The 14,305-nt window shown below is 39.6% G+C and overlaps 1 protein-coding gene across 9 annotated transcripts in view; it reads left to right on the forward strand.

Annotated features, from left to right (window-relative positions):
- Positions 1–13,737, forward strand: part of MTUS1 (microtubule associated scaffold protein 1) — a 193,743-nt gene extending 180,006 nt beyond the window's left edge. For all 9 annotated transcript variants that reach the window (XM_075931164.1, XM_075931169.1, XM_075931167.1 and 6 more), the window contains 6 exons: positions 1,356–1,461; positions 2,896–2,969; positions 3,088–3,183; positions 8,112–8,228; positions 10,182–10,279; positions 11,418–13,737. In XM_075931164.1, coding sequence (XP_075787279.1) covers positions 1,356–1,461; positions 2,896–2,969; positions 3,088–3,183; positions 8,112–8,228; positions 10,182–10,279; positions 11,418–11,631 — 705 coding nt within the window. In that variant the 3' untranslated portion in view covers positions 11,632–13,737. The remainder of the gene's footprint in view (positions 1–1,355; positions 1,462–2,895; positions 2,970–3,087; positions 3,184–8,111; positions 8,229–10,181; positions 10,280–11,417) is intronic.
- The last annotated feature ends 568 nt before the right edge of the window (positions 13,738–14,305 follow it).

A 14,305-nucleotide genomic window follows, 5' to 3' on the forward strand; every position in this document is an offset into this window, starting at 1 on the left:
TTCTCTAAAAAGTTTTCCAATACTTAAATGTTAATGAAGTGCTTAAAATACATAGGGTAACTAGAAATGTGTTCTAAATTCAATATCGAGCTCCTGTAGCCTTAATGGTCATTTAAAGAAGATTAAAGTTTTGAGATACAGTAAAACAGATTGTGTTATCTGAACTACTTAATACATTTGCCAGCTTGAAAGTAGGTATTAAGCCTGTTAAATGCCCCACTGCTTTGATTAAATATCAAGTCTCTTTCCTACCTGCAAAGCCCTGTATATGGTTTAGCTCCTCCTATCTTAGATTATTTAATTCAGGGCTTGTCTACACTGGCAAGTTACTGCACTGAAACTTTCTTGTGAAAAATCATACCCCCTCTTCTCCTCCGCCAAGGACAGCAAGTGTCAAAGCTGTACAAGTGACAGTGTAGTTAGGGCCATCCTCACCCATACATAGAATAGAAGCTGCATATGACACCCGGAAATCTGGGGTACCACTGGGTCTTAATATCCAACCACTTATTCTTCATTCCCCTGCTGTGTGGCTCTGCTTCTTCCATAGGCGATTTAGTTAATTTAAAACTGAAAGCCTGCAAGATATATTAGCAGAACACAAACTGAGATGGAGCTAGTTAAGTGGTAATGAAGCAACAGAACAGAGATTTACCAACCCCAGATATGTACTGTCAGTTTCTGAATTTACTGTTAGTTCAAAAATTGCTTTAATGTGCTGCTGAAGATTATAGAAGCACGTCTCTAAAAGATCTTCAGATCCTTTCCCCTGGGCTGTCACAAGGCATAGGAGCTGCGTAGAGCCCATATATCCTAAGGATGGTCCTGAGCATAGATAGACTCCCTGCACTGGGAGCAATGCCCCTCATCAGAGTTGTTTTTTAATCATCTCTCCCAGCACTGGTGCCATGACCACACTGCTGTGGCAGCACTTTAATCTGGTAAATGTATACAAAGCCTCAGTTTGGCAGCTCAGATGCAGCCCTGAGCTTTATTATAGTGTTACCCTGAGCTGTTAATCTGATTAAAAATTTGTTGTGCTCTCCCTGCTATTTTAAACCAAGTAAAGAACATACTTCTACCTAGGCCGCTTGATGGCTACAGTTAAGAATAGCTGGGGAATTCTAGTTCAGTCTCCACATTTGGAGCTATTCTAAGTGGGGAGCCTGTCATCTTCAGAACTTGATTGCTCTGTTTGGCCTGATAAATTGTTTTCACAGTTCTGTTTACTTAAGGGGGAAGGGTAAACGTATTCGGTGACTTCTTTTTTTTTTTCCCTAATTGAGGATTACACATGGGGGGGGGGGGGGGGGGTTGCGCGTGTGTGTTTTTTAAATCATGCTATCATCTTGCAGGTTGACAACTTAAATTTTACACATGAAAACTTCAAGTTAGAACTTGAAACCAGCCATGCAGAAAAAATAGATGAGTTGAAAAAAGAATATGAATCCTCTCTTTCAGGCAAGTGGTTTTATGTTCCTTCATGAAATAAACATATGCTATAGATAATTCTCAGTGCTGGATGCTAAAAAATGTTTTGAGAGCAAATATATCCATTCAACATCCATTATTACTGGTAATAAACAACTTTTGAAATTGTTAGTGAAGGCCATGTCTTCAATGCCAGGAAGATTGATGCTTGGCAGTCAATTTCCCAAAGTTTTGATTTAGTGGGTCTAGTAAATACCTGCTAAATCAAATGCCAATGGCACCTCCATTGATGATGGTACTCCTTGATTTGGCATAAGGGAAGACAGAAGAGAGCATTTGCTCCCATTGACTTCCCACTGTGGAGACGGTGCTGAAGGTCGAATTAAGGTACATGGAATCCAACTATGCAATTACCATAGCAGTAGCTGTGTATCTTAATTTGACCTTCCAGGTAAGTATAGACAAGGCCCGAGGTTCTCATTTTGGGACTAAATATTCTTTCTTAATTCTAAATGTAAAATCTTCTAAGTTAAAAATTAGGGTGAGATTTGAAAACAATACACTGGATTTAGAAACACTTTTCCTAATTCTTTAGTGAAAGTGGTGCCTACATTTTCTAGGTTGCTTTCAAAATCACAAGTTCAGAGACTTAAACTATAGAATGTGTTAAGTGCTTATGGATGCCCTCAAAATTGGCAGCATTTAAAAATCCAGATACAGTGATTCCCATTTTGACCTAGGAAGGCCTCTCTTTGGTTGACTGTTACTCTCCTTAGTAGCTCAGAAACTGTCTGGAATTCAATTTTCATGAAGGAACAAATGTCTGGTCAGTATTTGGAAATTCTTTAAGATAACCTGCAATCCACCAAGTAGTTTTGAGCCTTAGACCTGGACAACAAATGTTTAATCCGTTAACAATCCATTTTATATTGGCTCAATTTTGCATATATTAGAATCAGTAATAAAGCTCTTATTGACTACAAAGGGAGCAGGAGGAATAAGCCAAAATAGTCTGCAATATTTCACGAAAGTAAGAAATGGTACAAAGATAATGAGCCTCTTCCTTCAGACGTTCCTTAGACAAATACTTCAATTACAACTTTCTCTTCTTTTGTTTGCTAGGCATGCTTATTCAGTTGAGTGCCAACAATGTGCTCAGCATACGCAGTTCCAATAGCTTTTCATTTCATATAGCTAAGTACTATAGAAGCAGATATTTTAATGAGCAAACTTACATATAGTGTATTAGACATATGAGGAACCAGTCAATAAATGCCTAGAAGGTAAATCACTTGGACATCTCATCTGTTTGCAAGCCAGAGTAATGATGCTTAATATTAGTAGCTCTAATTAAAATTCTTATTGACTATGACTGCATATATCCCCTTTTAACTGAGTTCTCTAAAATATAGTTAACTTGTTATGCAGTGTTGTAAGAATCTGAAATTCTGGTTTTTATTTCAGAGCTCAAGAATGCCCATGAATTGGAAAAGAATTCATTTGAAGATTCATTTAAAGAGAAACAGGAATCATTAGAGGTTTGTTAGCAGCGTGATTCACAAGATTTTACAAAAATTTCAAAACCTGCAGGGTGTTTTTTTGAAAGAGATATACCCATTTTCTGGCCTACCTCTTAAACCATGTTTTTTGTTTCAGAAAAAAATTGAGGAATTAAAAAGAGAAAATGACTCGTTAAATGAGAAGCTAAAGTTGGAAGAGCAAAAACAAATAGCCAAAGAAAAAGCAAATCTTGTAAGTACTGAGCCTAATGTTGTTGTTAATTTAAAATGCACATGAATAAGTCTGTTTTTCTTTGCATATTGTAACTGATTTCATACACTGTCAAGAAATTTATGTTGCTGTTTGTTACATGGTTCTGTCTCTTCAGATGGGTTATTGACATACTCAATTTGTTGCCATTTACAAAACTTATTTAAAATATAAAATACTTGAAATCCCATATGTATTCCTAACAGTTGCTTACAGGTAGGGCCTTTATTAAGTATTCAGTTAGCAGCAAATGTTCATAGGCCAGTAGAAATGCTACACATTAGATGGGTAAAATGGAAAGATGTACAGCTGCTGATTTTTTTTTTTAAACAATTTGTAACCAAGTAGCAGCAGGTATTGTAGTTCAAGCAGAGTTAACTGTCAGAAGTATGAACTGATTTGTATAAGTAAGACAACCATGTGCATCTTTTAACTTCGGGTCCAACCTGCTTGACTATTTCCAAAAGTACTGCATAGCTGGTATTTCTTGAAGTTGTTAGGATAGAATGTTCAACAAATCATTGCTTTCAGTCAAATATTCTTATAATTTTTTCATTGCATGACTTGTTTTGCAGGCATTTTTTTGTTAGAGTATTGCAATGTATATTGTAGAAGCTACAGTTTTGTATGCGTGTCCCTTGCTTGGTCTGCAGGACAGCCACCAGACCATGGTGAAGTGTGTGTGTGGGGGGGGGGGGGGAGGATTCATACAGTTCATCTGAATATTATAAGTTGAAATGTTTGTAAACTTAGGAAAGCATTAGTTTGGAGGAAATTAAAATTTCAAGTCCCATTACAAACAATATATATCATCTCCTCAACCTACTCAGAAAATTTTTAACAGAAGACAGTTCAAGAATGAACATTGAAAAAGCTCATTCTTTGGGATGTATTTAAGCAATGCTTAATGACAATATCTGTGATGAACTACACAATCATCATATAACATTTCTTTTGTCCTTTCTCCAGAAGCTGGTGTCAGTCTGTGGTGTTCATGCTTTAAGGCGGGTGCCCTCTGAATGCAGTTTTTTCTTGCATTGGGTTGGGATATTGGTTAATATTTCCAACTTGTCTCATAGTCATTTCTTCTTAGACAAAATCAGGCACAGACTCCAAGTTCTTCAGACTACTCTAATGGTGATAGACAATCAAGTACTTCTCTTTTTTGTGAGACCAGTCCATCCACTTGTTTGCTGTAGCAAACTATCAGCTTGTCTGCTTCTTGCTATTTGTAGCAGGCTGCTTCTGAAGATGTTACACAATTGTATGCTTATGGATATGCTGTGTTCTGGCAGCTACTGGTGTGTGCGTGCCCATTAGTTCACTTATTGACATGGAGTAGAGGTTTCTAGTTGACATGTGGTCTCCCTGCAGAGATTTACCTGTCCTTGTTAAGATTTACTTTGAACATGAAAGTTAGAATACAAGGTTAAAGAGCCAGATGCTGTCCTTCCTTTACAGACTGGTCCGGAGGCCATAGGACTAGCACAGGGTTGTGAGACGAAACCTGAAACCACCATATATCCTGGCAAGACCCATAAGTCATAGACATGAACAGTGTTATAGGTTTTGGAGGCCTGCAGAGCCGAAGTGGTAGAAGGCTTTTCTATAACTGTTTCTTTTGTAAACTGCAGAAATACTACTGGTTTAGTCTAGTGGCAATCATTGTCAGTCCTAGCAGCATTTATTCCTTCCCTCCCTCCTTGTTGTGCCTCTTAATAGTATAGTGGAAGGAACTAATCACAGTACAATTCCTGAGCTGTCTGGATCTATGGTGTAATACAGGCCAGAAGGCAGCATGGATGGATTTTGTGCCTCTTAATAGTGTAGTGGAAGGAACTAATCACAGTACAATTCCTGAGCTGTCTGGATCTATGGTGCAATACAGGCCAGAAGGCAGCATGGATGGATTCTATGGGATTGGGACCATATTTTTTTCATGAATGTTCAGGCACAGAGTATTTTGAAGAAGCAGTAGAGTCAGTGTCTTTTATGCAGCTGGAAATGCTTCTCCCATGCTACTAGCCTGAACATGAGTGGCAGTAATTTATGCTGAGTGATGTATAGGCTTTTGAGACTTCTCCGATTCAGATTTTTCAGCAACAAGGATTAAACGGTCAAAGCATTTTTATGTCATAGTGCATTTGTAACTAGTCTTTTTCATTTCATCTGAAAAAATCTGCTTTTGGGAAAGCGAGGGGAGAGAAATGCTTGCTGAAAAGTTGCTTTCCGACACATACAGGATTATGAATCTGAATTTTGAATAACCTGGTATAAAACTTAACAAAACTGCTGGTTCTCCCGCAACGAGAACCAAACAAAACACAAAAACAGTAATGTCCAGGCTGACCTTTTTCTCTCTCGTCACCGAGCAACATTGCGGAAGGGATCACTATGTCTTCTGTCCTTGGAGTGCACATTTCCTTCCTTTCTTGGCCTTCTGAGATCAGAGTCCAAATTTTCTTAGTTTTTTTTCTCCAGCATTCTAAATAGACAGATCCACGTGCATTGTGTGGACATTAAACACAGGTGGGCCAGTCATTCAAGTTATACAATGATTAATTAGGCTCTATCCTTAACTGCAATATATAGTTGTCAACTGAAGGCCTTGCATTTAGCAAAGTTCTCCATTTTTAGCCTAACAGGCTGTCACTTCAAGTTTCATCCTATCCCTCAAAGTCTATATGGGCTGTATCCCACAAAGATGCATGTAACTGGGGCAGGGAGGCAGAGTAGGGAGAAGAGATTTTTGTACTGCTTTTCTCTTTGATGTGGTAATGAAGGTACTCAGTTCAATACATGATGGTTCCTGCAAAATACGCAAACAACTCCGGGTTGCACAACTAGTTTAAAAAAAGTTGGCTTCTTTTTCATTCCAGTTTTTACCTACGTACTGATTTAGATTGAATAGGTTTTCTTTGCCTGTAACTTCAGCTGTGAAGCATACACAAAGTATTTTGCTATGCAGCTCTTGAAGGAGTGGGTTCATTACCACAGAGAGGACCTGTTAGAGGTTAATGTCACAAAATAACTCTTTTAGATACACATCATGTACTAAGCATATAGTAAGCATGCTACAGCAGATACAAGTCATACCATGCAGCAAGGCAATGTTAGTATAGTTGAATATTATGTAACTGTATATTATGCAACCAAAAGTAGTGTGAAAATGTAAAATGAAAAAGTGCTACTGTCTAACTGGTGTCAACGAGGAATTAACTATATATGTAGAGAGTTCAAAGGTTTGAAGTTCAACTTTTTGAGTTATTCATATGCAAGAAAACTTGTTTGAGCTCTTCAAGGTAGGGATATAAGCGACTACCAGATAAATAGTGACTCTACTACCTGATAAGCCTAAGCTTAACTACAGGCAGTCCCCGAGTTACCCGGATCCGACTTATGTCGGATCCGCACTTATGAACGGGGCTCTCTCGCCCAAGAGCTCGCAGGCAGCGGGACCACCCAGAACGCAGCGGTCCCGCCACCTCGACCTCCAGGGCAAGAAAAGCTGCTCCGGGTGCCCCTGGTCTGCTGGGGACCGTCTCCAGCAGAGCAGGGACACCTGGAGCAAAGCCGGGGAGGCGCGGCACCCCGCCGCAGCTGCGGCTTTGCTCCCCATGTCCCTGGTCTGCTGGGGCGGGGGGCGCGCAGCTAGTGCGCCCCCCCTCCCCCCAGGCAGACCAGGGAGATGTGGAGCAAAGCCCCGGGACTGTGGTAGAGCAGGTGGGGTGCTGCTGGTTGGTCACGCAGCACCGCTCCTTGGTGCTACTGGACCAGCAGGGCAGCACCCCAGCTGCTCTGCCCCAGGCGTCCCCAAGTCAGCCGCTGCTGAAGCTGACCAGTGGCTGACTACAGGAAGCCCCTGCCCTGGGCTTCCTGGAATCAGCCGCTGATCAGTTTCAGCAGCAGTGGACTGGGGGTGCCTGGGGTTCTTAAGTTGAATCTGTATGTAAGTCGGAACTGGCGTCCAGATTCAGCCGCTGTTGAAACTGATCAGTTTCTGCAGCGGCTGAATCTGGACGCCAGTTCCGACTTACATACAGATTCAACTTAAGAACAAACCTACAGTCCCTATCTTGTACGTAACCCGGGGACTGCCTGTACTTGCATTCCCCTCCTCTGTTGCTTTCATATCAGAGGCAGCAAGGAAGCGGGGGAGGAGGAGTGCTGCAGCTGGCGTGAACTGGGACTACTTAATTCTGGCTTGCATTGCCCCTGAGAAGTAACCATGCAGTAGCTCTGCGTTTTAAGTTTTACTACATTTACTAAATAGTCCTGGCTCATGCTGACTCCGGGACTGCTGCTGCTCTGCCTCCCTTTTTCAGCTCCCCACCACATTTAAAATGCAGAGCCACAGCAGTCCCAGAGCATGCACAAGGTGGGACTGCTCAGTCCCAGCTGCTGCTGGTAGCTAATGCTGCTGCAGCTTTGCAGTTTAAATGTAGTAAGAGCCATGCTGCCTGTGTGCTGAGCTTCTCCTCCATTTAAACTGCAGAGCTGCAGCAAGGGTAGCAGGCAGCTCCCTCGCACCCTACTCCCTTATTGGCTTAGAGTAAATTAGCTAATTAGCCACCACAGGTTACAGCAGAGTGATCTGGCCAATCATCTTTTTTCTCTTCAACAGGGCTTTAAATATTAACCTTTTTATAGAGTTTTCTTAAATTATATTTTCAAAGGGGGTCTTTTGCTCTTTGTGCTGAAGGACAAATGAAATGGGAGAGGAGAATAAATATTCTGGAGTGGGGGGAGAAAAATCTAACTTTTCTTTTTGACCCAAAACAATGTCCCATTTGATTTCATAAATGTACTACTAATACTTAATTTGCAAGTTTGCTATGTACATATTTAAAAATATATTGAGAGTTTGAAGTTCTGGGAAATGAGCACAATTTTTATGGTAATCCTTTTAGAAAAACCCTCAGATTATGTATTTGGAACAAGAACTGGAAAGTTTGAAAGCAGTGTTGGAGATCAAGAATGAGAAACTACATCAGCAAGATATAAAGCTGATGAAGATGGAAAAACAGGTATGTTTCTGTCAGGGACTGTTTTCTAAGTTATCAGATTTTTATAGTGAATTTGTGCTAATCATGCTTAACCACTAGCTACCTCCATACGTGAAAAGCAAACAAAAAATGAAAAGGGGCACAAGATACGTGCTAATGTCACAGGTATAATTTTACCTCTGCTGGCCTGTGATTTGGGGAGAGATGTTTTCTGAATAATACAGTAAGAGAAACAAACAGTGAATGAAGGCACAGATCAAACTTCTGCCAGTTTTCTAAAGCCCATTTCTTCTTTCCAGGCAATTTAACTTGTAAATCCTGTAAATGAAGACTTTCTAGGGGTTCTCTGTAAAATGCTAGCTATTTGATATTCTCTTTTGACTCAAGAGGGAGAGGAATGAGGCAAAACCCCCAATTGGCATAATCAGCTTTTCAAATCTCTAGACTTCTGTTCCAATTTGTTTGGGGTTGTTAAAAATGATCTGTACTAGTTAGTTACTGTCCACAATATAAAATCCCTGATCCTGACAAATACCAGGTTAAATTTCATGTAGCATTTGCCCAAGGACTAAGATTGCTACATATAAGATTCTGATTTGGGACAGCGAGATTGAGTAAGGGTTTCCTTTCCACCTAAAGCCTATGTTGATCTGATGTAATAATTTTAAAAAGCCATAATAGCTTAAACTTCTAGGACTCCCTCATTTCCCCCCCCCCCCCCCCCGTTTTGTGCGCCTTTTTACTGTTGTGGATTTTTTACACTGAATGCTCTGGGGCAGGAATTCCTATAATGTGTGTACAGCATCTAGCACAGGCATGGGAAACCTAAGGCAGCTTGCCTGGATCCGACCCTTGAGGCTCAGCGCCCTCCCCCCCACAGCATTGGGAAACCTGTGGTAGCACTTCAGGTACTCACCACCCTGTAGGGCTAGGGCACACAATCAATTAGCCTGGGCCCCCTTCGATTCTGGTGTGTGAGGGAAATGAGGAGTGTCTTTCTCCTTCTCAGTCAGGGGCCAAGTCAGTGAAGGTTTGTGGATTTTTTCCCCCTCCTTGCTTGTGTGCAGTCCCTGACTGATTTTTCTGTGGGTCAGCAGGCCCCAACCCAAAAAAGGTTCCCTCCCCTCAATCTAGCATGATGGAAGTCTTGATCCTGGTTAGGGCATTTTGAGAACTGCTGAAATACTTCAGCTATCATCATCATGGAAATCTTGCCATGTAATGCAGAGGAAAGAGGCTTAGATAACAGCATAGTCTCAGTCAGCTATTATATTTTGTCTGAAAGCCAACTATTGCCATTTACCAGTGATGATTTACAAGTCCTTATGAAATCCTAGATGTGTCAGTAATCATGGGCTTTAAAGACTTGGTGTGCACAGCGTCTCTTCTGACTAAAAATGTTGACTTTTGGAAATCCCACCCACCCTGAATCCATTGAGGATTTTCTTGTAAAAAGCAGCTTTTTTTTTTCCTATGATACTACTCAGAAAATGCAGGTGTGATTTATTTAGATGGGGATCGGGTCACTTCTGCTAATAAAGAATTGATTTTTCTAGATGGTAGTGAAGGGTGAGGGACAGCTGGTTATTCATGGAGAATTTTTTTAAATTTGTCCCCTTAGATCACTGTGTAAAATATAGTCTAGGAACAAGTGCCTCAGCACTCTGTAATGCTATATGTAGAGAGAACTGCTGCCAATAGTAGATTGAGCTTTTATTAGTGGGCAGCTAATCAAGCAAGAGTGGCAAAATGCCCATTGAAGAAGCAAAAAGTAGACTGGCCTACTAATGAGCAAGAAATCATTTTCATGTCACTTTTACGTTTTCCTCAAGATTATTTGGTGCATCTTAAAATAGTACAACTTGTACTTGGTGTAAAACTCAATTTCAGGTTAGTAATGCATATAACTGGCAAGTACCTATCATTAATCTGTTTTTTAAATACTACACCAATAATTTGTTCATTTTTTAAAAGGTGGAAAAAAACACAGGCTTGAATGATAAAATAAAGAAAATTCAGCAGGAAAATGAAGAACTAAAAGCTCGGATGGACAAACACATGGAACGTTCAAGGTGAAAAATACTCCATGAATTCTTAACTTGTGAAAACAGACTTTATTCAGTATATAAATCAGTATTTTTTGGTAGATTTACAAAATGCCCTTAACACTGCAAGATATCCTATCTTTAGTGAAACAGGATGCTCATTTTTTCCATACTCTGTAAAATTCTGCTTAAGGAATGTGTATGTGTGGGTGGGAGTTCCTTGAACCAACAGATGACCATGTGTAAAAATCATGACCGTCTTATTTGATAACAGAATCTGTTCCCATGAAAGTTACAGCCCATAGTGTCATGAATTCTGATTAACATAGTTACCAGGGAAGTAAAGGATACTCAGGAAAGAAATGAAGTGCAAGAAGTGAATAGATAAACCACTGTGGAGCATAGAATGAAGAAAAAAGTTGACAGATTCTCTGCTGGGCAAGACTTGCACAGTTTGCACATCTCTGTAAGGAGTCCTATCATAACAGAGATGTCTTAACTAATAATTTAATTTTAAGATGACCTTAAATGACCCAGAAGGTCATAGAATGATGATTGGCTTGTGGAGTAATGCAGGTGCAAAAGTGTGTTTTTTCATGCAGTTTTTTTAACTACGGAATATCCAGTTACATCCAGCATTGTTCTGTTAAAAGCACAAGCTGCCATTTTAATGGCTTGTCTTCACTGCAACAGTTAGCTTGACTGTATTTGAGCTACTTCACTAGCCTAGCTCAAGTGAGTGACCAAACAAACTTTCGAGCTCCACAGTGGCTTGAATAGCAGTGCAACTGTATTTGCAGGAAGTCAGTCGTGGTGCCTGGAGCCACTCCATTACCAGATCTAGCTTTAATACCCACTTCCTCCAAAGCTCAACTAGCTTGAAGTTAAAGCACCACTTAATTCAAGCTAAAGAATTGTGTGGTTGGGAGTCAAGTTAGAGCAAAACTCAAGTTGTGAGCTGGATCTATAAGGGCAAGCCTGTAGCCCCCAGCTACTATTGTTTGGTAATATTCACCAGGAGAGAAAGCACTAAAATCCTGATAAGGAATGAATATACCTGAGCAAGCATTCATGCAACTTGAAAAAGCTATCTTTAACAAAATGATGTAAGATGCTCTAGCTTTCCCACTGATTCATGTCCACTTACATACAATTATTTTTGCAGGCAACTTTCCACAGAGCAGGCAGTTTTACAGGAGTCTCTAGAGAAAGAATCAAAAGTAAATAAACGCCTCTCAATGGAAAATGAAGAACTTTTATGGAAGCTACACAATGGGGACATGTGCAGCCCTAGGAAAGTGTCGCCTACTTCACCACTGCCTTCTCCGTCGCCAAGGAATTCTGGCTCCTTCTCTGCTCCTACAGTAGCACCAAGATGACATCTTTTGAAATGAAGGAGACTGCATAAACTCTTTTGATTTGTGATCTGCAGAACTGATCCGAACACCAATCATGGGAGCAAGAGCTATATTAGCTAAGTGTGATGACTGAAATATAACTGGAATTATTGGTGTGGAAAATTGTTCTAAAATACTGAAAATATAGAAGTAAGACTTTATATTTCTCCTCCAAAAAGACTTCAAAGTAATAACTATAGACATTGTTGCACAACGCACTTACAGAGCAAGGGAAATCTTGTTCAATGCCTTTTTCACCTAACTCTAAAAAGCTCAGGGGCTTATAGATAAAGACCACAACCTCTATAATGTGTTCGTTATTCACAGACATCTTTGAGACTGGATGTGTGGTGTGAATGAAGTAGGTGTAACACAATGTGTGTGTGTGTGTGTGTGTGTGTGTCTGATGCTGCCACCTTTCCTGTGTGTATAATAAAGGACAAAAGCTAGAGAATATACATGGACATGTACTTCATTAATAACTGTCAATATGCATGTTTTATCAAAGTTACCCTTAACTGGGAATGGGGAGAAACTGCCACTTGTATTATAGGCTAGTTTCCACCTCATCTTTCTGCTTCTGTTTAGTAAGATGATGGCAGGAAATGTTTTCTTTTGACTTGTCAGTGTCCCTACCTGCCGTCTTGGTGTAATTGTGATTTTCTTTCTAAAAATTGTCTGATCCTCAAAGTTGAAACTGCAGCAATACTGTTCATAAATGTTTAGTTTTCCCATTCATCTGCAGCACTTGTAGCCCATCAGTCTAATAAGATGGTAGCACTGCATTTTTTTTCAGGATACAGACAAGTTTAAACCACATTTTGCAAAAATAAAAGGGAAGTAAAGTGATAATGGAACATTAAAATGGACAGTCTCTGCAACTCCCTTAATTCTATGGTTTTTGGTACAGTGAAATTACTAGGTTTAGAATGAACCTCCCTGGAGACCTAATCCTCTTGTCTGCTGAAAAACTCCCAGACAAGCACTTTTTTCCCCTAAGAAAAGCATATTAACTGCCAAGCCTCTGTAGGGAAAGGAAGAGGCTCCTGATCTAATGGAACATGAAGGATTTGAAAGCCAAAATGGGGGGGGGGGGGAGTAGGATGACATTCTTTGGAAAAAATGAGGCAAGATTCTTCATAAAAGAATATCTTAACAAAACCTCATTGAAATCAGAAACTGTATTGGTTGTTTAAGGGTGGTGCCCTTGTTTTAACTTTCAACAGTGTTGCCAAGAGAATTGTATGGAGAAGTACATAACAGCACATTTGCCTTCCCCCACAATGAACTGCAGATTTTACTAAGTGTTTGCAAATCTCACTTGGCGGAAGTTTCCCCTTGAGTTAAAACAAACTGCTCTGTGTTGCTGGAGATGGATACAACATTTTACACTTTTGAATTAAGGTAGCCACAGTGAATGTCTGGTCTTGTCCTGGTCCACACTTCTTTTTAAGATGATGCACATCCTGTTTTGTAAGTACAGTTTCTTTCAACTTATGCTTATAGAATGTTGTCTGCTTCTGCTTGGGGGTTGTTTTTCACATCAGGAACATTCTATGATTACCTAGTCAGTGTTAGCAATATATTAAATCTTGTGCTTCTTTGTACTTTTCCAGCAGACTTGGGAAAGGGGCAGGAGAAAGAGGGGGAAAACTAAACTTGAAAAGCACTTAAAACCAAACATTTCATCTAGGATATAAAAATGCTGGCACTTCAGAAACTGCATGGTTGTATAAAGTTCTAGCAGTGCTTAATCTAATTATGAAATTGTAATATATTCAAGCTTGTGATAACACTGCATAGATTAAATTTACAAGTGAAGTGACTTCTCTATGGAACATTTTACTTAATTTGCCTCTTTTTTAAAATCCCACTTAAGGCACTGTACCTGCCAATGTATTTCAAGTGGTGTCAGCACTTATAAATCCCTGGAAAACAATACTCATAACTTAACTGTAAAATCCGATGTGGGCTGAAACTTGGCTTAAAAATATTTCTTAGAGCATTCTTTTCTTCAATAAGTTTAAGGAAAAATTGGATCATGTATATCTGACATGAGTTTAAAAATAAATTTTTTTTTTACTGGTTTGCCTTTCTGCTTGTGTAAATTTAAAGAACATGGAAAACTTTCCTCCTTCATTCTAAGTAGTCTAATAACAGATAAACTTTCCACATGAAGGAACAAACCCATTGTAGAAGAGCTTCTCAGTGTCCAGATAACATACCACATTTTTAATCCCAAGCCTACACCACTATTCAATGGAACTCAAGGTGACAAACAGTTTTGCTTGTCAGTTGTAGATGATGAATAGATCTAAGATCCTGATTATTCAAATTCAGGTTGAACATATGTAACCTGACTCTTTACCTGTGTATTAGTATACATAATTATTCAAATAACTTAAGACTTATCCAATAATTTTTGAAAAAAGTACATTAGGTAGGTAGGTCCCTATTTTATCTAGCTCCTTTGGAAGTAGTTATATTCTAAGTGATGTGTGTCTACCATTGGAAATCACTAATTGCCCATATACAAACACTATGGTTAAAGAGCCCTTCATCAAGCCTTAAAACATTCAGAAATTCACCTATTTTACTTTCTCAGGAGCAGGACTGTGTAAAGTCTAGCAATATCCTAGAAATGAAACAAGTCACT

Source organism: Pelodiscus sinensis, chromosome 5, assembly GCF_049634645.1.
Source record: "Pelodiscus sinensis isolate JC-2024 chromosome 5, ASM4963464v1, whole genome shotgun sequence".
NCBI lineage: Eukaryota > Metazoa > Chordata > Testudines > Trionychidae > Pelodiscus > Pelodiscus sinensis.